At 29.9% G+C, this 23,529-nt stretch overlaps 2 protein-coding genes across 2 annotated transcripts; one reads left to right on the forward strand and one right to left on the reverse strand.

Annotated features, from left to right (window-relative positions):
* The first annotated feature begins 4,708 nt into the window (after positions 1-4,708).
* LOC113867342 (serine/threonine-protein kinase rio2) lies at positions 4,709-11,794 on the forward strand. Its single transcript, XM_027502608.1, has 13 exons — positions 4,709-4,914; positions 5,018-5,064; positions 5,157-5,227; positions 5,353-5,466; positions 5,552-5,727; positions 5,825-5,913; positions 6,059-6,176; positions 6,306-6,379; positions 8,692-8,739; positions 8,967-9,135; positions 9,403-9,519; positions 10,590-10,676; positions 11,355-11,794. Exons 1-13 carry the CDS (start codon positions 4,831-4,833, stop codon positions 11,541-11,543), a joined length of 1,383 nt encoding a protein of 460 aa, XP_027358409.1. The 5' UTR covers positions 4,709-4,830; the 3' UTR covers positions 11,544-11,794.
* Positions 11,795-12,466: 672 nt separating this feature from the next.
* Positions 12,467-17,856, reverse strand: LOC113867903 (pentatricopeptide repeat-containing protein At3g06920-like). Its single transcript, XM_027503410.1, has 2 exons — positions 16,138-17,856; positions 12,467-12,530 (listed from the first exon to the last, which is right to left on the reverse strand). Exon 1 carries the CDS (start codon positions 17,802-17,804, stop codon positions 16,389-16,391), a length of 1,416 nt encoding a protein of 471 aa, XP_027359211.1. The 5' UTR covers positions 17,805-17,856; the 3' UTR covers positions 12,467-12,530; positions 16,138-16,388.
* Positions 17,857-23,529: the final 5,673 nt, after the last annotated feature.

Genomic DNA, 23,529 nt, shown 5'->3' on the forward strand with positions numbered 1-23,529 from the left:
AAAAATAATAATATCAGAATGTTCAAACATTAAAAACTATTTTTATATAATAAATAAACACTTTAAATATAATGATATAATGAATTATCAATAAGAACTTACAATATAAAAATAAAAATGTTACAGTTATAATAGTGTTAAAAATTTTAATTTACAATATTATTTAAGAATAGTTTATTATATTAACAAAATTTATTAATTTTTATAATAATTAATTTTAAAGTTATTTATTATATATTTTAATTATTTGATGATGCATCAAAGCTAAAATCTTATAATAAGCTAAAATTTGATCAAAATATTTAATGAATGATTAATTTACGAGATACATATTTATTTATTTATTTTGTTTTTATTTTTAAATTTTTGTCAAGAACAGAAAAACTTCTATGGACAAAAACGTAGTGCATTAAAATGACATTTTTCTCTAACCTTTTTGGTTTGTTTTTTTTTTTTTTCCCTTCTACTTGATGCGAAAGAAGGCCTAAAAGCATTTCAAAAGCTGAACCAACTTACTATCCCTGAGCCCACTGTTCACCAAGGTGTAAGCCCAATAAGAAAATTCACCAGTCACACAAAACAACAAAGGGTTTGCTTTTTGTTTTTGTTTTTTCTTCATAAATACTCTATTAATAATAATAAATTATTTTAAATTAATATAAGAATGACCACCATCATAATTTAACTTAAAAAGATAAGCTTGCCGTACTCTAAGAAAGTTAGACCGTAGACTTTAGTCAGACAATTTGACCTATTTTTTTTTCTTGAATCATTCTTCCAGATATACAAATGATTGAATTATAGTTGAATATTTGTTTAAATTTAGTGTAGAATAAAAAGAAGATATTTTAATTTAGTTTATTTATTTAAATAAATAAAATTTAAATCTTAAAATTGAAATAATTGTATAAGATTTTATTGTATTTATATATTTTTAACTTGATTTATTTGATAGTAAATTCACCAGTCAGACAAAACAACAAGGGGTTTGCTTTTTTTTTTTTTCATAATTACTCTAATAATAATAATAAATTATTTTAAATTAATATAACAATGACCTCCATCATAATTTAACTTATGTTAATTATTAAAATCACCGTAATTGAATATAGATAAATGATAAATTGCTCCGGTTTTTTTTTGAGTGTAGGTTACATTTTAAGTTTAAATTACTGATTTATGTTATTTTTATTGCCAAGAGAATGCTTTCAAAATTTAGATTTCCCAGAATTTAATTTAGGAAATATTTAGTTTTATAGCTACCAAAATTAAAGTTCCAGAGGTATTAGTATTAACAAGTTTCCACAACTTTAATTTCAAAAGTTACAAAATCTAATATTCTAGAAATTCAATTCCAAAACTCGTATAAAAATAACAACAAAAATATCTGATGAATTAGCATACTAATTAAAAAAGTTTATTCACAAAGATGTAAGAAATTTTTTACTGTATAATTACACAATATTTAACATTATGATTTAATATAAATTAGTTTTTGTTGAGTCAAGTAGTTATAAAAAGGTTAGATGAAAAATTTATGAAAGAAATTGTAGATTACAATGATGCATTTGTCATTAAATGATCGGTTTTCATCTTAAATTTATTAATATTTAGACTTGTATACCTTATATTTATTTTATTTTGTATTCTTTTCTATCCAAGATGATTTTTTGAAATAAACTTAAGAAATTAGAATAAAAAATAGATTTGTAGTCAATTTTTATAAAGTCAAACACAAAAGATAAAGACAAAAAGAAGTTAAAATTAGGTTATGAAAGTATAGATGATATAAAACAAGTTAGTACAAAAGGTAATTGGATCTAAAAAATGTGAATGTCTTTTCACACTAAGAGGAAAAACTAAATATAAAAAAAAAATGGTGAATTATCAATGCTTAAAAAGTATTGTGCAGATTTCATAATCATGAAAGTGCAAAAAAATTAGTAAAACATGTACATGTTAGTCAACTAAGTTGTGAAGAAATTTTTTTTCTTATTAATATAACAAAAAAACATAATCAAATCATGAGGTATATTGTTTACATTAAAAGATCAGAGTAAAAGTAACTTTACAATTATCTAACATATGTATAATGTTTATCATGCATATCAAGATTCTCAAAAATATTTTAGAATTAAAATTCAATAACTAATGAAATTATTGCAATGTGATAAATACATGTATTGGCATTTAATAGTTATAATATCACATATCCAAATGCTATAAAATTATTAAAGAGTTTTGTTAACCTAAACCCTTAAAGCTGAGAATAAACAGCTAATAGTAGTAAAATTTTATTAAAAAAAAATATTTATTGTATTTTTATAACTTTAATATAACAATTATAACTTAATTCACTTTTACATTTTTTGTTATATTCTTGTTTGATGTTTGAGTAAAAAGATAGTTTTACTTTAATATTACTAAATTTGAAAAAATTAAATTTAACATATGTTATGATATCTAACATCATTGTGACAAATAGTAATATTGTTTCGATGAATACAATATATATTTTTTAAATATAATTCATTTGATTGCTATGTTAATTTCAGGTCTTTAAAAATGTAAAAGTCAAAGTAAAAGATTACATTATATACTAAAGAAAAATGGGACTTAATGATAGATACATGCACAAATAGTATGAATTCACACTAAAAAATATATCATACTTTGTACGGTACCACATGTTACTTTTTAAAGTACACTAGGGTGTGATACATATCACACTCCTGTGTTAGCTCTTTTCACTATGCTTCATACATTAAAATTAGACATATAGCATGTTCTAAATGCTACATTTTAGTATTAAGATTTAAATATTTATTTTTTGTTTTATTTTAACTAAAATTTTAAAATAAAATTTTTAAGTTTCTTTTATATTGATTTAGTTTAAATTCAAAATTTCAATTTTAATTGTTATCTCAGTTTGATTAAAGTTTAAATTCAAATTTAATTTATTTATTCTAAACTTTAATTAAAGTGAGAGAAACAAATAAATTTAAAATCTAAACTTTAGTCAACATGAAAAAAATTGGAATTTAATTTTAATTTTTTTTTAAATCACACTAAAGGATAGCATTTAAATTGTGTTGTGTGTCAAATTTTAATACGTAAACAAGAAAAAAAGTTACAAGACATTAGAATACGACAAGGGACCATGACTATTTTGGAAGAGTGTCACATGTTAGCATAAAACGTGTTGCGCTTCGGTATAATGTCTGTATAAAATGAGATAAATACAAGTCACACTTTAGTGTGTATTTTAATTTTACTTTTTTTAATACTTTTAGTGTTTAAATTATCATATTTTAGTTTTTTTAAATTACCCATTTAAGGACATGATATGATAAAAATAATAGGAAAAATAAAAAAAATTAAGAAAAATCCTACAAAAATATAAATATTATTATTGTAAAACTATTTATACAAATGCAGTTTTGGGAAGAACTTATTCGTCATCTTATAAATTGAGATAAAAATAAGGTAGATTAAGCTAAATTTTATATAAGTAACTCTGATTTATTTAATAATTTTAAAATTTTAGTCTAATTTATTATTTTTATATATTTTTTATTAAGTATTTTTTTTTAAGGTTTGATTTTATTTATTAATATTTTTAAGGACTTATTTTATCTTAAGATCTTTGATAAGTAACTCAATTTATTTATAAGTAGGCTATCAATTATATAAATAGACATTTTTTTTATAAAGGACATAGGATTTATATTTAAATAAAGTTAAAAAATTGGTTCAGTACTTTAAATATTTATAATAAAATTACATACTCTTATTTATTATTTTTAAATCAAAAATTTAATTTAAATAAATAAATTACTAAACGTGTAGACAAATACAAATGCTAATCAGTGTAATATGTATAAAAAATATATCTATCAATAGCAATGCAAAAAAAACAAGCGACACACACTCTTTTAAAAGATGTAGTAGAGACACTTTCCAATTATAAAGAAAAAGATTATAATTTCTAATTTAAAATTTTATTTATTATAAAATATAATTTATTTAATAAAATATTATATTATAATTTTTTAATATATTATTATAAAATTTATAAGCCTTAAATAGGTTATTCTATTAAGTCTAATAATTTTTTTTAACCTCAAGTCAGGTCTATTCAATTAATTAAGTTTTAAAAATTTTAAATTAAGTCTGTTACTTAGATAAATAAGTTTGTTGTATTTTAAAAAGGTTAGATTATATATATATATATATATATATATATATATTTTACTTGTAGACAAGAAGTAACAATACATGCATGTAGAGGATTGAATTATAATTGAATATTTGTTTAAATTTGGTGTGAAAAAAAAATATTTTAATTTTCTTATTTATTTAAATAAATAAAATTTATATCTTAAACCTAGTTTAAAATTGAAATAATTGTATAAGATTTTATTGTATTTATATATTTTTAAGTTGATTTATTTGATAGAAAATTATGTTAAAAATATATCATATATAAATATTTTTAGGTTAGTGACAATTACGAATTATAATTAAAGATTAGTGTAAAACCTATTAAATTTGAAGATACTTTTTGATTTTTTGTTAAAATAATTTGAATGCAGTTTTATTTAATATTTAATGGGCTTTGGGCTTGTTATTTGGGCCTTCAAGCGCAATTGTGACATGCATATGCACGCTTCAGCCGAAATAAGTCTTTGGAAGCATTGAAGAAGACCCGAGTTTACATCAGAAGCAACCCGTATTCAAATAGTGGCATAGACGAAGTGGTGGTTCAGCCGTGCGAACCGCCGTCAAACTTCAATTGAAAACGAAGAAGAAAAAGAGAGGAGAAAGGGAATGAAGCTCGACGTAGATGTCTTGAGATATCTCTCCAAAGATGATTTTAGGGTTCTCACTGCTGTTGAATTGGGCATGAGGAATGTGCGTCTCTTCTCTTACACCGTTATATTTTTCAAATTCCAATTTAATATATATATATATTGTTGTTCGAGCTGAAGTTAATGAAATTCTTCCATTGTTGCAGCATGAAATTGTACCCACTGAACTCATCGACCGAATTGCTCGTCTTAAGTATATTTCATTACTCTTTTGTTTCGCATTCGATATCACGTTATTATTATTTTATTTTATTTTATTTTAATTCCTAATGTTATTGTGTATAGGCATGGGGGCACCTACAAGGTTTTGAAAAATTTACTCAAGTACAAGTTGTTGCATCATGACTCTTCTAAATGTTGGTACCTTAATTATTAATTATAAAAAATAATCTTGATCATTGTGATAATAATAAATAAGATAAGGTATATTAAAGTTTATCTCGATGACCCTCTAATATGTGGAAGGTTACTTTGGTTTTAGATGATGGATTCCGCCTTACCTACCTTGGTTATGATTTTCTTGCCATTAAAACCATGGTGAACAAAGGAGTGTTTGTGGCTGTTGGTCGCCAAATTGGCGTTGGAAAGGAATCTGGTACGTTAGTGTTCAGATGTGGTGCCCTTGCCTTCATTCAATTTGCACTCATTTGCTCATATTTATGGCATTTTTGCTCTGCTAGATATATTTGAGGTGGCCCGTGAAGATGGAACAGTTCTAGCCATGAAGTTGCATAGGCTTGGTAGAGTCTCTTTTAGAGCTGTCAAGTCTAAGCGTGACTATTTAAGACATCGTAGTAGTTATAATTGGCTCTATTTGTCTCGCCTTGCTGCACTTAAAGAATTTGCTTTCATGAAGGTTATCCCTTCTTCCCCCCCTTTTGTCTGTCTAGTTGTATATTTGAATTATATATTTTTTGTTTGACATTCTAGTGACACGTGCTTTGCTTGAGCAGGCTTTGGAAACACATGGCTTTCCTGTTCCAAATGCAGTAGAACAAAATAGACATTGTGTGGTCATGTCACTTGTCCAAGGTTACCCTCTGTAAGTGTACTTGAATTTTGCTAACTTTTAAAGTTTTCTCCTTCTGTCTGTTGTTCTTAAGGCTTTGTTGTTTGTAATCTTTAACTCTTTTTGCTGGTTTTTCTAAGCAGTTGCTTGATTATTCTATTTGACTTTTCAAGTGCAGTGTTCAGGTAAAGCAGTTACAGAATCCAGAGACAGTTTTTGAGACAATTATTGGTCTAGTTGTTCGGCTGGCAGAGCATGGTCTCATTCATTGTGATTTCAATGAATTTAACATCATGGTATACTTGAATTACTTGTGCTTACATGCGAGCATAATGATTGAAAAGTATTCTAAATTTTATTTCATGAAATCTGTTATTCTGTTGGTTTTCACATCTGGTTTATGCTTTGAATTGCTTTCATTGTAGATTGATGATGATGAAAAAATTACAATGATTGATTTTCCACAAATGGTATCTGTGTCACACCGTAATGCACAGATGTAAGAGTCTTCTCCTTGTATGATAATCTTTCTCATAATTTTGTTTTTGTCACAACTCTGAACTGAACCTGTCACTTTGCTATGTTTTGTTTTTGCTAAAAAGTGTACAAGATCTGCACATCATTTGCATTTTAATCACACTTCAGTTAGAAGTTAATAGGCTAATATATAGTGTGTTCAAGTAATGAATCTTTCTTTACCCAGAAAGAGTATTTCTGTAATTTATATATTAATTTATCATGTAGATACTCGTATCTTCACATTTGTATGGTATAAAACTAACATGATTTACATTATATATTTAATTTCTAGATTTATTCAATTCATTTTACATCTCATTCCAAATTATAAGGTAGCAATTTAATTTTGCCAAAGCAACTCATGAGTTAGAATATGCTAATTTTTAAAAAATTTCTAACATTTTTTTGGGTTAATAGGATAAATTTACCTATATAAGTTTGTTACTTATCAATAGAGAGTAGCATGTGGGCATATAAGTTTCATACTTTTTAAGCTTAAAATCAATATTCATAGTAAAAATCAATATTCATATTATTATTTACATGTAGATATGTTAGTTCCCACAAACTATCGCCACCCAAGACACTCCTGTGCCAATCTACCTTTCATCTTCAATAGCATGCAAGGAGTTTTTAAACAGCTCGGGCTCTGTTGCTTGAAACTTGTCACTTCTTTTCCCCCTAACCTTCACCTTCATATATTTTTCCATTCTGCTCAGTAAACCTAAAAATAGCTTGCAGAAGGTTGTCAATTGAGATATATCATCAGTAAATAAAATAAAAATCCAAGCTAATACGGTTTCCAACAGCAAATATGAAATAGAACAAAGAAAAGAGGAAGAGAATAACTGTGATTCTATATTAATTACAGTAAAGAACATACAGAAAGGAGAAAGACTCCTTACTGTCCAGAGCAGTGCTCCTAATAGAGAAACAAATATGTTTCCTTTACCCAAATGCAACAAAAACAAAATCATCTCCCCTGATCATCCATGATTCCTATATAACAGAAATATCTCTTTTTTTTTCTCTCTCCTCTAACTGCCTTCCCCCCATCTCTCATGCCACGTCAGCTCCTCCTATCTTCCTACGTGAATACACAAATAGCTGCTTGGGATTGGATTTTCCTTCATGGGCCAAAGGCTCAATTGACCCACTCAGGAATGGGGCCTTATCACAAGCAATATCAGAGATGTATAGGAGTGCTACATAGCAAGTTTTTTATTCTTTATCGAAAGATAGCTATCACCTTTTTAAAAGAAAATCCATTCTCTGATAAATAACTCTCAAAATAGGGATCAGTAATTTTGACCTCATTCCTTTTAATTCTGAAAGCAAAATGGATGAAACTAACAGATTAACAAATTAGAATATGTCCTAACATAAACTGATAATATCATAAAAAAGAGAGAATGCAACAATAAACAAGCAAGGGAATGGATTCAGATCATTTTCGTCATGTGGATGGAAATTACATGATAAAAATGCTAGCATGTCATGTCAAACCTTGTCTTTTTCCTCGTTGACAATTTTCATCTTCTCCAACTCACACTCCCTCTTAATGTCATTAATATTCTGTTCAAATAATGCAATTTTCATGTGAAGTTAGTGCACAATTCATCAAGCACCTATAATAGGTGACCAGTTATATAAAAGACCTGACCATTTCTATGAGATATTTCTTTCAAATGCCTTGATAATTCTAACTGCTTATTCTTGCATTATGTTATATACATCCCATGGTAATCTCATTTGTTCCCATTGACTGCTCGTCTAAAATATACATTCTTGCAGTCATTTGCCAGTTGTAAAATGATGCTATTAGTCAAGAATCATTGATAAACTAGTACAGTGATCTTAGCACATGCTCAATTTAGTTTATTATAGAGATGAATACTTTAATGAAAAAACTTTTGAAAAATCAACAATTATTTCTCTATATTTAAGTTAAACCAAATGTGCTATTATCTTGATTTTGTCCAACCCTCCTTCTAGATTCTTGTGGGATATGGTGGATGAAGAAATGCTATTCAATCTAGAAATGTACAGCTTTATTGGCATGTGGAGTTGTATGCTAATTATTGCAACACATTTCATGATATATGTTATGATGAAAGATGAACATCTAATTATACCATTACTTTATGCCGAAAGATGAACATCTAATGCAATAGTCATATGCCTTAGTAAATGGTGTTAATGGAAAAGTCAGTAATTAATTCTTCATCTGTAGATTTTGAACAAATATATTCTATTTCTGATTTAACTGAATATTATTTATCCTTATTTCAGGTACTTTAACCGTGATGTTGAATGCATCTTTAAGTTTTTTAGGAAGAGGTTTGTTGTTATTTTAATTTTTTTCTTTTTGTTTATCTAAAGAATTTAGTAATTTTTTTTTCCATACACTTGTAGTACACATAGTACTTATGGGTATTGCATCTCCTATTTTGTATTAAATGGCTGATATATCTTTGGTTGCTGAAGTTGTTGAAAGATTTTGGATCTAGTATTTGGCTGCTCAATCAGTTATCTTCATATTTGACTACTCATCTTCTTGATTTCAGGTTCAATCTTTCTTTTCAAGAAAGCACAGATGATATTGATGGTTCTGATGAAGGGAGAGATGAAGCTGGAAAGCCCTGTTTTTCTGCAATAGAGAGAAGTGCTGGTTTTCTAGATAGGGAACTTGCTGCCAGTGGCTTTACTAGAAAGGATGAAGAAGATATTCAGAGGGTATAGTGTTTCTCTTGTTCTTGTGGGAAGGCGAGGAAAATATGGAGATCAAGTTGTTTCAGAAGGCAACATAATTTTACTTTTTATATTTTCCACTGCTTTTAGCTTAGCCCCTAACACCCACTGTGGAATCTCCATTTGGCAAAGCATATCATTATCATACATGGGGAATAAATAGAATTGTCTGTTTTTAGATATAATGCTTGGATTGTCAAACTTTCATCTTTTATTTGATTCTTCCTCAAAGCTCTTCTAATCTATTCGCAGTTCATTGAAGGCGGGGCAGAGAGTGATACAAATTCAGATAGTGAAGGGGTTGACCTAGTAGAAGATCTGAACGAAGCAGACACTTTAGATGATGGTTCTTCACATTTATTGGAACAGGTAATACTAACTTTTGTTGTTGTAAAAGAGATACAGGTAATGGACAAAGGTTTTGTTATTTATTTTATTTTTTAATAAAATCACTTAGGAGAGAAGTATATGTAAAGAGAGAGAAACAATGGCAAGCGCAAAAAAAGAGATAAAACTGTTGGAAAGAGTACTAGTTAATGCACTTAGGAAATAGTGTGGTCATGTATCGCATGATACAATGCATTTGGTAGTCATGGGTAGCAGTGACTAGGATGTTGCTCTTAATTAATAGTAGCCTTAGAAATGGTGTCCACTAAGTCTACTAATAGAGTATATGTACAAATGATATGCAGAACCTGTGTACTACTACTGCTACCCATTTCCTTTCCCCCCCCCTCTAAATTTAAAAAAACAAAATGGGCTCACCCGATTGGGGGATTTTTCCTGTGAGAAACTATGAGCTAAATCTAAGGGTGGTAGGTCTTGACTTGGGTGACAGGACAACTTGAGAAAATCCAAGACTGCATGTTCCTTCACTCCACACAGCATCCATGGAGGACTGACCAAAGTAGGTTATGCAATTATGAATTAAAGAATAATGGGCTTCTAAAATGTTAATACCCTTCACTCTAATATACAGACAGAACATATAATTTATGTTGATGGAAGGTAATGGATGTTTTCTTAGGAAAGCAATGCTGGAGAACTTAGGAAGAATACCAAACTTACTTTTTGGACTTGAGGTGGTTGAGCTTGATATTTTCATTGTTCAGAACATGAGATTAGATGTAGGATTTTCTGTAATATGCTAAGTGGACTGTGAGATGTTAATTTGAATATCCAACAGTTCTTCTTCTTCTGCAATTTGATTATAGTTTGTCCATTGACTAGTGTACATGTATATCCTGCCATAAATTTTCAGTTTATTTCATTAGTTTTACGTACAACTAGTGAAGGGTTATCATAGGTGGCCTTTATTATCTGTTCAAAGTTCAAACATATGTAAAGTTCAGAGATAGACATTACAATGTGTTATTCTGTTTTCTGCAATTTAAGGATCGCTATTCTATTTATACAAAATGAATCCATGTCTTAACCAGGACGAGGGACATGAAAGTCAGGGAAAAGAGGAGAGCTCTGAAGCATGTGAAAGCAGGAGATCTGAAAAGGACGATGCAAGTGACGAGGTAAGCAAAGCTGTATTCATTTTTTGGGTGGTTATCTCAATGTTATGGCAGTGCATCTTCCTTTTCCTCTGCATAATATTCAACTCAGAATTTCTTGCCTTTAAGGTTGACCTATGATGGTATTTTGGTAAATAGCTTATCTCTGAATGCTTGCTTGGATTAGCCTTTTTTTCCTACGGAAATTATTGCTTAATTTTTAAAAACTCACAAATGTGTCGAAAGTAAGTGATTATTTCCTCAAAATAAATTGAAATAAACATGGCATATTATGGCTATGCTCTTCTAGTGAATGTCTTCTCTAATCTTGATGCGATTTACATGGTATTCCAAATCTAGATTTTTCTCAATCCTAGGCTCATTTTTTTATTGTATCTTTGTTTAGTGTAGAACATTATTTCCTTGCATTGCCCCTATAAAAAGTTAAAAACGGGTATTTAAATAAGAACACTGGTAAAACTGCCATGTGAAGGGCACTTTGCGAATGTTACAAATGGGTTCCTTGGGTTAGTTCCAAAGGGTAGTGGTATCCCATTATCAATTTGATTTTCTTTTTGTCAAGATCCAATAGATGATTTTTTTTCTTGTCAAAATCAAAAGGGAACGAATGAGCTTTATACTATTCTAGTTTATAGAAGGCTTGTTATTTGGGCATTGCATGAAGGTGATTTTCATGTACAGGAGGAAAACAATCAAAATGCTACGGAAAATGAAGCTGAACTCGTTAAGAGCCTGAACAAGCAAAGACGACATGCCATTGCAGCAGCTCATAGGGGACGAAAGACTCTTGCGTCCAGGAATTCCTACAAAGACAAGGGTGGTAGGTCATCTCACAACTCAAAAATCCAGAAACAGTTGAGCAGCTGGTGAGATATGGGAGACAAAACCCATGTGATTGAGCTCATGAAGTGAACTGAAAAAGACTTGATATAGTTTAGACGGTAGGCCATCTTAAGTGGCCTTTATTATTTGTTCACATACGGTTCAAATATATTATGTAAAATTTGGAGATAGGAAAACAAATAGGATATTGCTGGGTCCCCCACATCCCCGTGAAGAGGATAATCATATTCTTTTTGCGTGTTATATTTATTTTGAATGAAAATTTTGCTTCTATATTGGAAAGTTTTCTGTCATTATTGCACATTTTTTGGTTGGACGTTGAAATCTATGCTATGATTTAATCCCTTTGAAGCAATGCATCTCAACATCTTATTAAATATGAACAGGCAAGAAAATTGAGAACTTATGTGAATATCTTTGTTAGTTAGAACTATTAATTCACAAGTTTAATTTGAAGAAGTATTTTAATGGATTCACTCTTAGAAAGAAGCTAATTTTGAAGTTGTTTTGCAAAAATGGTACAAAGGTAGTTTTGTTAAGATGAGAAATCGAGATGTTAATGTTGAAGATAAGGGTAATTTTAAAATAGAAGTTATATAAATTAAAATGAGTGGTATAAAAAGAAAAACATGAGGTGTTCATTATGCAATTGCTTAGATAAGGAGTGAAACAGAGAAGAAAAAAACAGAAAGAAATGTGAATGTAAGAAATGAAATAAAAATACAGTAAAATATATATATATATATATATATATATATATATATATATATATATTATTTAGATGAATTGAAATAGGAGAAAAAATTAAAAAAAAAACACTTGTTTAGATAAGGAGTGAAATAGAGACGAAAAAAAGAGGAAAATAAGAAATAAAATAAAAATGTTCACAAAGTAAATTTATATTCTAGGAAAAGAGCAAGAGAATGGACAGAAGACCAATGCCAAGCCAGGGTCCTCTCCTCTTAGCTGGACAGATTCTATCTCTGGGTCGTCGGAATGATTACGTGCCCAATTCTGCAGAAAGTAATATCTATGTTAATTTGTATCCGAGTAGAAAGGAACCAAATAAAATATCAACGTTACAATCAGATTATTCCTCAAGTTATGAGATAATATTTGCAATGTATCAAAAAGCATTCAAGACAGAAAAATGTATTTACTACCGAATGACCCAAGCCTTTAAGTAGAGTAACTAATGACATCCTTCATGTATTAACCTTAACACTTTTCTGTGAAATATTTAACAAGTAAACAAAAATCTGTATGCCCTCAGATTCAAGCAATCTAGCAGCCTCTATTCCCTAAATGAAAATACTTATTGTATGACTCAGTTTAGTTAAATCTTTAAAAAATACCTATTAAAAAAAAGGTAAAATGTATAAATAAATTTTACAGTTTAAAATTAACTTATACTTTTTGAAGAAGTTAAATGATTTTTTTAAAAAAAATAAAAGAATGAGTTAATTTTAAATTATAAAAATTAATTTATTTAATTTTCTTATTTTATCTCCTAAAAGTATTTATTAAAATGTTATTTATATGTGCAATGCCTAATTTTTACTAAGGCTCTATCTCACTAAGTCAAAATAGAAATCTCTATAAAGCAATGCACCAACATATACGTGTACATAAAGTACAAATATATATAAGGATATCCTTCCCTTTAAGAGAAAAATTTTCAAATAATTGCCACGTGAATTGTAGTGATTCATGGTGGGAAGGTTGCTCATAAATGAGGTAACTGGAAAAACAAAAAGGCTTGGGTATATTCTGACTAGGGTTAAGTGGGTTGATGGTAGAGAGAGAGTCATTAATAACGGCTAGGGAATGCAAAAAGTCACACGTGTAACTACTTCCTCAAGTGAAAAAAATACAATATAAACAAATAAAATGGATCAGGAGATTAACAATAGCAACAATAATAATAATAATAACAATAATAATAAAGCAGGATCCACTTACTTTTAATCAAAGGACAATTTTGTCCGAGGATTTGTCTTGCTATCCTAGAGTTTCCAAAATATTCCACTACACGACCATGAAGACATATGTATATAAAAAGTACATCAAACATTATCACATCTTTGCACAAAAAAAAAATTATGCAAGCAAGAAACACAAACCAATTGGACAATCAACACAATAATAAAAAAAAAATGAGCTAAAAATCAATCAATCTCAGAAAATATCTTAATTCATAACAAGAACTAAATTCGAGTAAAAAGAATGAAGTGAAGAGTCACTAAATAACAACGAACAATTCATGACGAGTAAACCGAAATTGGGGATGTTACAATATGTATCTCCTAAAAGTATTTATTAAGATGTTATTTATATGTATATCTATCTTTTCATACTTTTGTGGCAAACAAGGGAATTGATTTTTTAATGTTAGATTTCTGCATAACCTTATCATGAGGGGGAAAAACCGTCTCTATTGCTCAATTTTTACAAATTCTGCCTCACTTATTTAATGTTTTAGAGATAAAATGATGGATATAATTTTTTTACAAAGGTCATGTGAAAATCTCAAACGTGACAAGATCCATTTCCAACAAACTAGAATGTTAACCATGCCATACAACAGCAATCAACTATTTAAAGAGTGACTTCGAATAAAAGATTCAAACCAATGCACTAATTAGACAACAAATCATAATGGTGTAATTGGATTTACACTTCTAAAAAATATGATTCACCAGTTTCAGAGGTCATATAGCAGTAACAGATACAATTTCCTTGGCCAATTGATAAATGAACCAAAAACAAGGATGAACTTATCGAGCTTGAAGTGATGAAATCAACAGGAGACTTCTATTTGACTTGGACAAGATAATTTCTAAACGAATAAAAATTTGAATCTAAAGGAAGTTTCAAAAGTCACCTGTAAGGTTTTGTCTATCAAATTCTTCCTTTCTCGTGCATTTGAAACGTGGCAAACAATTGCCAATACTTCAATTCACTTAATTTTAATTATATAACAATATATAATAACATATATATAAACTCCCACCATAACCTCATCGCTGGTCCTAAGTCTAGGTAAAGGAGAATAGTTGTGTTAGGCCTTCAGCAGCCAATATAAAACTTGTCAAAACCTTTTATATGAATTACACACGATGACACTAAGTTCAATGGCGTCGTATAATTCAAGTAGCCAACTTCACCTAATGAGATAAGACTTGGTTGTTATTGTTACATAATAACATATATAACAACCAGGGTATGAAGCAAAAAGTCAAATGCATATGAACAAGCCATAAGCCTTACAAATAAAGCATACATGCATCAACCAAAAAAAAAAAAAAGGAATTATCGCACTCACTAATTATCAGCAATTGCTAAGCAAGAACCTGCAGCTCCTAATAGTGTTGCTATCAGAGTTGATCAGAAGAGTTATAGTCACAAGCAACTCATCTCATTGGCACAGAAGATTTCTGATCTCTTGTGCGACAATGATGTGAAATCAGTGAGTTACAGATTAAAATTCCACTACTATAATATCGGCTATTTAACAATTTATGAAAGATAAAAAGTTGATGAAAGATCACAGCAAAAGATTTAACAAAACCATCCAGTGACTGAAATCAAATATCAGCAGCTTGTGCAAGCCAATCTGCTATTATATCTCTTTATGTACTTGGAAAACAAATACATAACTTCCCAGCGTGAAACATATCAGCCCCAATTAATTATTTCACTAAGCAAATATAAAATAACACAGGACAAGGGCATATCAATATTAGTATATTACAATTAATTATATCAGAACTGACCTTCAGATAAAGTGTCAACTTGAAGTCTGTTTTGCCAATTGAAAATTGCATTACATGAACTTGCATATACTGTTGTTGAGCTATGTTTAAGCTAGAGCCAAAGCATGATTAAAATTGCTTGACTTGCTTCCATAAACTAACAGCCCAGAGACATTATGGTTGACAAACAAGGTATTTGGTACAAAGGCTAAGCACATTCATGAACATCAAACTGATAATCCACCACCAAGCAAGTTACAAATTAATCAAACTGGGTTCTCAATTTATTTGTTGATTTCTTAACACAACTAAGCTTCTATTAAGCCCTTATATTCAACATCCACCCATTCCCTCCAATCTTGCCAAAATGTGACATTGAAGGCAACAGAATCCATAAGTAAAAAGCCAGCACTTTCAGGACTGTATGTAGAAAAAGATAAATCAATATTACTATTGTTATCAATAATAACAAAAATATTATCAATATTTAGAACAGTTCATCACATTTTTAGTGCCTAATAGCTCCTTGTATATTGTGTGAGGCACAGACTTCTACACAACCCATGTTAAATGAGTCAACTATCAATTCATAGTATGTGCCTCAGTTGACATCAAACTCTCGGTACTAATTACAAACTCGAAAATCCTCAATTTTAAGAAACCAACTTAAGGAAAAGCAGCATTAAACCAATTCGCAAGTCTGTACCTCACTTGATATCAAACATTAGCACTTACTTGGATTTTAGCAACAACAGATTCACAGGGACACGAAATAACTATAAATCACCAAGAAAACAAGATTCATGAATGGGATTCATTAAGATTAGGGAAATTGAAAATAGGATTGGGATTAAGATTAATCTTACCAGAAAATAGAAGCAGCAAAAGAGACGTCTCACAGATACTTCAGAAATCAAAATTGCTGCAGCAATCACAAAGGGATGGAAAGTAGGATTCTTCTTTTCTCACCAATTGTGCGTCACTCCAATCGCAAGGAGACAACATCAGAAAATAGAAATTGTGTTTTTTTGGGGTCAGGCTAACCCATGGATATCCTCACCCTGACCCACATAGAAATTACAGCATCTTGTTACACAAAGTCCAGCATCTTTCCTCACTATTCAATCAAGCTTGAGTATCTTCTTAGTAATTCCAAAGACAAATCTTTTCCATATCCCTTCTCAAGACACTTCCTTACCTTCATGTACACCGAAAAATTAGGTTTAAGACCCTTGTCCATCATCTCAGAAAGAACCTTATGGGCAAACAGCACATTTCCATTCTTCAAATGAAGGGTAGCAAGTAAGCTGTAGTTTGCATTGCTGGAATAGCTCAGCTTACCTGCAGAACCAATCACATACTTATGTGCTTCCTCATATCTTCCTGATTCAAAATAGGACTTGATTACTGCAGCATGAGTTAAAATCCTAGGTTCAATACCCTTCAAATTCATTTTCTCAAGAAGTTTCAACACTAAATCAAATTGGTGACGTTTACATAAAAAGTTAATAACAATATCAAAGGTATGCACATCGAGTAAAACAGAGTCTTTTTCCATAGTTTCAAATACGTGGCAAGCTTCATCAATCTTACCATTCTTGCATAAACAGCTGAGCAACAAATTATAAGTACTCCCGTTCACATCACAACCACTTCTCTTCATCTCCTTCACCAAATCTCCTACTCTTTCACAATCACCTTTCTTGCACATTATCCTCATCAATACATGATAATGCTTCACCTTCCTCCCAGCTATTCTTATCACAAACTCAGCTATCTCAAAAGAACCCGAAACACCAAACATCTCAATCAACAACGGAACTCCACAACTTTGATACACCCCACCAACCTCATTGAACACATCCATAACTTTCCTTACACATTCCATGGTAGAAGCCTTGTCCAAATCAAAATCCAGCAAGAACCCAAAAGCCTTCATTCCCAAAAACACCCCGTTAAGATTAAACTCACACAAAATGGGGACCGTTGCCTCATAATTTCCCAATAGCCCACAGTTATTAACAAATAAGCTACCTATATCAGGATCACAACAAAGTTTAGGATTTGAACATTTAAGCCAATCAAAGAACCTCAATGCTGACACTCTCTCACTTGATAATTTCTGAAAAATGTTAATAACTGATGCCTCAGACAAAGACACATTCATCGTATTCAACTTAGCCCCCAAATCATCAACATCCTCACGAATCAATGCAATGATTTGAGAAACTTGCTCTGAAGCAACATGCGGACTACCCCAGTAAGGTGTATTCGTATACGTGCAAACATACCTAGGAACATGGACATGCGAACCAAACATGAAGCACGAGTGTCCAACATCAATATAAGAGTGAAAAGTGGAAGAACTCGCAAAAGGGTGTTTGGGGGAGAAAAGAGAGGAACCCCCAATTGAAAAAAGGAAGGAACTTGGCATGTGGGGAAGTGGGGTGTTGTGGAAGAAGTGAGAGAAGAGAAAGGCGGAGTTAGGAGTTGAGAAGAACCTGAGGATGTTGCAGAGCTTTCGAATTCCCATAGGAAAGAGAGAGCTATTGTCGAAATCAAAGGTATCACCTGGTACCAGTTAGGGGAAATATATGTAACATGGATGTATTGTTTGTTGGTGCTTGCTAGTGGCCATAAATTTGAGGGGTATTAAAAATTAATATATTGAATATTTATTTTTATTGTTAATTTTTTTTAATGCAAAAACATCTTTCAGAATTTTTGTTAATACATAAAGATTCCTTTCTATCTTTGATTGTTGTTACGTTAATGGCATCTATGTTATTCTCCAGTTCGTAATCTCTTTTCTGTAACCTTTCAACTATCAACTTGAAAAACACCACTCCAATTCCATCTCTAGATTTCTTCTGCAGAGTAGGAAAAAGCAACCGTTCCATCGATTTCTTTGATTTTTTGTTCTATTGTATTTTAAGCTTGGCCAAATTGGTGGATCAAGATTAGCAATGTGAATGAGTGTGCTGCAGTTGAGGGGAGTGATGATGGGTTTTGGAAGTGACGGTGCTATGCAACTCTTCCTTAATTGAAAGAACGAAAAAGCTCTTAGAACGTTTTCTTGTTGCTTACATAATTATTTCTTTAAGATGTTTTTGAAAGGTAGACTTTGAATGCTCATAAGGGTATACCCTCTAACAACTTTATATAAATATTTTTTTCTAGTTATAGAAAAGAGCTTTGAATCCCTCCGTTATGTGGACTAAATCCATTTCTTCGAATTTCATTTTCATGATATTTATCTTTATAAAATTTGATGATAACTATTTTTGTTCCTTTATGTTGCCTTTTTCGTCATGTCATTGTTGGGAGTGGTTATGTTATGACTGTAGTGACTGCCAAATTGCCGTAATCTTAAATAATTAATCTGAAAAAAAAAAAATATATATTTTTTAGCATATAAATGGGATTTTTATTTAATTATTTTTTTAAAATTAATTTCATGTCTACAAAAATAATTGCAGTCACATATCGTTAGTATAGTCATTGATGCTAGCAAAACTTATTTTATTTTTTTAATTTAAAGATGCATTGTCACAAAAATACATGATAGTTAAGATTATGTCAAGTGTTTAAAAGAAAAGAAAGTTTTGTCATAATATTGGTGATAATAAATAAAGTTTTGCAATTAATAAAACAAAATATGTAAGACACTTATGCATGTTATTATTCTCAAAGTTTTGTCATAGGAACTTTGAGATATCTTTCATCACATAATATTTTTAATGCATTCGTCACATCCTCTCTAGTGTCAAATTACAAGTTAGCAAATAAAGAATCTCCTTTCACTTCGTAGAATGACCTCTTTAAAATCTTCTTAGGTTATCTCTTAATTAGGATGTTTCCAATTAATATACTTATAGCATGAGTTACATTTCAAAAATGATTTTCACCATCTCCTACATTACAATAAAATTATTGTGTTCATTACTAATTACATAATTAAATTAAAAAAACTAATGTTTAGCATTCATTCACAATTATCTCCTTATGTTTCTTGTTGTGGTATATGCAAGTTGGAATCAAAATTGTCCTCCACATCAATATTATAAGAAATGTCTAACATAATTTCTCCTCCAATATCACTATTAGAACCATAATATGAGTTTTCATATTAATGTAGTAATCAAAATTCACAATATTTTTATGACTTTTTTGCCTAAATGGTTGATTTGAGAAACTAATTCTTAATATAGGTTCATAAGGAAACAAATTTTCTCTCTAAGTTAGGAATAAGTAAGTTTCATAAAAAGTTTTATCAACACATTTAATTTTTTTTATTGTTAGTGTTGGTTTAATAAATAGTGACACTAATTTTTTAAATATAAGAATAGCAGTATCAGATGGGTAAAAATCAACACTTCTCTTTCAGCTAACACATGTCATGTCTGTTGTTAAATAACAATACGACACTTGTATGTCAGCTAAGACAAGTCTGAATACTTGTGTATCAGTTTAGTAAGTTTTAACACTTTTGTATCAACCACTGTAAATTTGGTTACTATCTAGGCTTTTAACCTGCCGTCTACATCCAATACACCTTTTTACTCTAAGGTTTTTACCCAATTTAAAGTGTATATATACTCAAAAATTTTTGTACTATTGGCAAGTTAGGAGAAGGTTATCTAGAAAGAATTCAGATTTTAAAATTTTTAATTAAAATTTAAATTTCATTAATAATACTTTGAAAGAAAAATTATGTAATTTTAATAATATTATAATATAAATAAAATAAATTATAATGTATTTAAGGTTGTATTTAGAGTAAAAATAATATTTATTATATGTGATTATTAGTTTTTGAAATTAAAAAAATTATTGTGTTATGAATAAAATTTATTAACTATAATATTCAATATGTGAAATAAATGCATTTTAAATTAGTTTGTTTAATATTCTTTATTAGTGTTTGTTTAAGTAATTAATCTTTTTTATTAATTATATTATAATTAAATTTTTTATATGCAAGGTGGCTAAAATTATAGTTATTTTATACTCGAATGAAAGAGTGTATGAAGGAAATAAGGGTATAATTTTTTAAGAAAACAAAAATATAATTAAAATAAAACGTGAGATTACTTTCGAGATGTTAAAAAGAAAGATACATACAAAATTGAGATTGTTTAGTAGTAACGTAATTTTTAAACTGATTTCATGAATTTTAATTGATGTAAGAGGGTGAAAACCACATAATTTTAAATGTATGTGATGATAAAGACATTGATTGCATAAAAAGTGTATGCCAACAACGATATCAAATAAATGTAGTTGAGTTATATGTGGATGTTGCAGTTGATCAAACTTCTCATGTTATTGCACAACCGTTAGCTTTAAATTTGTCATTCTCACCTGTTAATACTTTGATAGCGATCAAATATCAAACATATTCATGTCTTCTCAATAAAATTAAGATGAATCATCGCTAAGAACCATTTTTATACTGATAAGGTTTCTCCTTCCACAATGGCAAACGCCATAGGGTGACAACCTCTAGATGCTTACCATATTCATTGCATTCATCATATTGCAAGCAATTTCAATTGAAGATTCAAGAACAACACCTTGAAGAGTAATCTTATCAAATTAGGTAAATTTTTTATAAAATGTGTTTATTTGAATTAATTAATAAATTTATATGTTTAACCTTTAACACATTATTTTCTTTTAATATAGCATATACACCTTGTAAACAAAGATTTGAAACGAAGCTTAATACATTTTGTTCCCATTCTCACAAAATTCAAATTTGGATTGACAACATATCAAAGGAAAAGTGGAGTTTGACTTATGTTGATGAAGAGCGTCATTATGGCCACATGATAACTAATTTGTTAGAGTATGCGAATAAGGTTTTAAAAGGGACAAGAAACCTCCCAAATATTGCCCTAGTGAAAGCAACGTATGCAAGATTAGTGGAGTATTGTGTTAAGCATGGTGAAAGCGTAATGACTGACATGAATAATGGATTAAGATATTGTTATAAATTAATTGAAGTCATAAAAAAAAAATTAACAAGAAGCATCTTCACATTAGGTTTGTCGCTATGATATACAAAGAATAAGGTTTGAGGTTGAAGAGGCTTTTAATCTTATGACACAAAAGGGTAGTCATAAGTGTAGTGTGATATTATCTATACAATTTTGTAAATGTGAAAATTTTTAAGTGTATCGATGTCCATGTTCACATGTCATAGTTGCCAGTACTACTCTGAGTATAAACTTTTGGTAATATGTTGACTATGCTTATTCTTTGCAATATGTTATAAATGCATACTCAACTCACTGGTGGCCACTTAGAAATGAAAATAATATCTTACAAAATAATGAGTGAAAGTTGTTGTCAGATCATGATAAAGCACGAGCTAAAGGACGACTAAAGGATTCTAGAATTAGAAATAAAATGATATAGGTTGAGTCACAACTGTGACAATGATGTAGGTTATGTCAATAACCTGGTCACAACTAATATCATTATTCTCGACAATCCGATGTATCTGATAAAATACTAAAAACAATATTATTCAAAATGATAAAATGTATTTGATACAACATGATATCATAGCCTTCAATCAAAATCTAACGATTGGTCCTAATGTCCCTCCTCATAAGGTGTGAGAATGCGCTGTCGATGATGATCTCAAGCTCCACGATGGGGGTTACGTTGCACATCCTGTACTGCTAAATCTGAAATACCAATAAATTTGGTATTAAGATCAATGTCACTATCCTTCCCTTCCAGCAATGATGATGTCTCCCCACCATGTCCACTCTGCTAAATTCCTAAATCTTGTGTATTTGGTGTGAAAAACGATAACTCATATGAAGAATGTGTCATGAAAAGGCTAGCCTCAGGAACATAAAATTCATTAATGATAAATGGAGATGCAAGAAGGACATTTGTGAACTATGATGAGTGAACATAAGAACACAATGTCCCTTGTAAAGGGTGAAAAGGAAACAGTGGAGAGACATAATAAACACCATCTCTATGTTCGGGCAAAAAGGGTTGGGTAAAATCTGTGGCCTGCAGTATAAAAAATTGTGAAGTTTATAAATTCATAAAAATTGATATTATTTACAATTCTTTATTCATGTTAACTATAATATATTTAAAGTTATGTTCGCCAACATTGTGTACCCTGACCAATGTCAATTTGGAGCTCATCTGGATGAATGCTTACTCTGGATAGAAGGCTCAAATGTGACAAAGGCTCCAAGATGCGTTCCTGCTTCTTTTGTAATGATAACATTGTCTCACATAACTCTTTCGTCTCCTCAAATGAAGATGAGTCCTTACCATCACTATATAAGTAATATGTCCTCTCATAAGCAGCTCCTTGCAACAACAATACATATCCTATTATAATCCATTAAACAAAGTAATATACATGCAAGGTTAAAATTACTTACAAGTAATGCAAACAATATTGCATTCTTGCTCATCTACCATTTGATATGAGTAATGTACCACTACATGTATTCTGCGTTCGAACTCAATAGACCAATTTGTGAGTTGTTACTTATTACCCAGTCTAATCTCTTGTCCCAAAGCTCCACTGCACTCCTAAACTTGGTAAACCAAATTTCACTGATTTTTCGTCTAGAAGTGATGTCATGTAGCTGGTTAGGCTAATAAGGAGCAAGGAATATGTTACACCATTTCAAATTGGCGCATGACAAGATCGGGCTTTGTGCCATTCACAAGTCTAAAAACAAATAAGTGGCACAATTGATTTTCAAATATTCATACCTTCGATGTATATGGTGGGCAAAGTATACATCAAATCTATACTATACGATTACTAGCCAATCTGCATGTAAGAAATCATAAAATATAGTTAATCATAAATGAAAATTTAAAATTTCACAATTTATTAAGTTATAACAAAATACCTTATCATGTTTCAAATGATAAAATTTATATCTAAAGTAAGAAAGATCTTTTCTCCCCTTCCTATTTCTTATTCCTTAATCACATATAGAAACATAAATATAAGTAAGAATTAAGGTAGCATAATATTTAAATGCATTTATTTAATAAAAATAAAATACTCTGAAGGCATATTATGCACTATAAGGAATATTATGTTGTGTGTAGGGAGATTACTAGGAGCTAGCAATGGAAACCTATCTCACGCTCATATCATCACTAGTGGAGTTAACTCTCCAATATCAGAGTGACCAATGTTTGTGAACATGCATAACTCTTAATATATAAATGTCAAACCTGTAACTCCTCAACTA

This window comes from Abrus precatorius, unplaced genomic scaffold (genome assembly GCF_003935025.1).
Source record: "Abrus precatorius isolate BTA unplaced genomic scaffold, Abrus_2018 Scaffold5, whole genome shotgun sequence".
Lineage (NCBI taxonomy): Eukaryota > Viridiplantae > Streptophyta > Magnoliopsida > Fabales > Fabaceae > Abrus > Abrus precatorius.

Excerpts from the sequence above, each read along its gene's own strand:
- LOC113867342 (XM_027502608.1), top strand. The coding sequence starts at position 4,831 with ATGAAGCTCGACGTAGATGTCTTGAGATATCTCTCCAAAGATGATTTT. Across the intron at positions 8,740-8,966 it reads TTTAAGTTTTTTAGGAAGAG|GTTCAATCTTTCTTTTCAAG; the intron begins GTTTGTTGTTAT and ends TCTTGATTTCAG. Across the intron at positions 9,520-10,589 it reads CTTCACATTTATTGGAACAG|GACGAGGGACATGAAAGTCA; the intron begins GTAATACTAACT and ends TGTCTTAACCAG.
- LOC113867903 (XM_027503410.1), bottom strand. The coding sequence starts at position 17,804 with ATGGGAATTCGAAAGCTCTGCAACATCCTCAGGTTCTTCTCAACTCCT.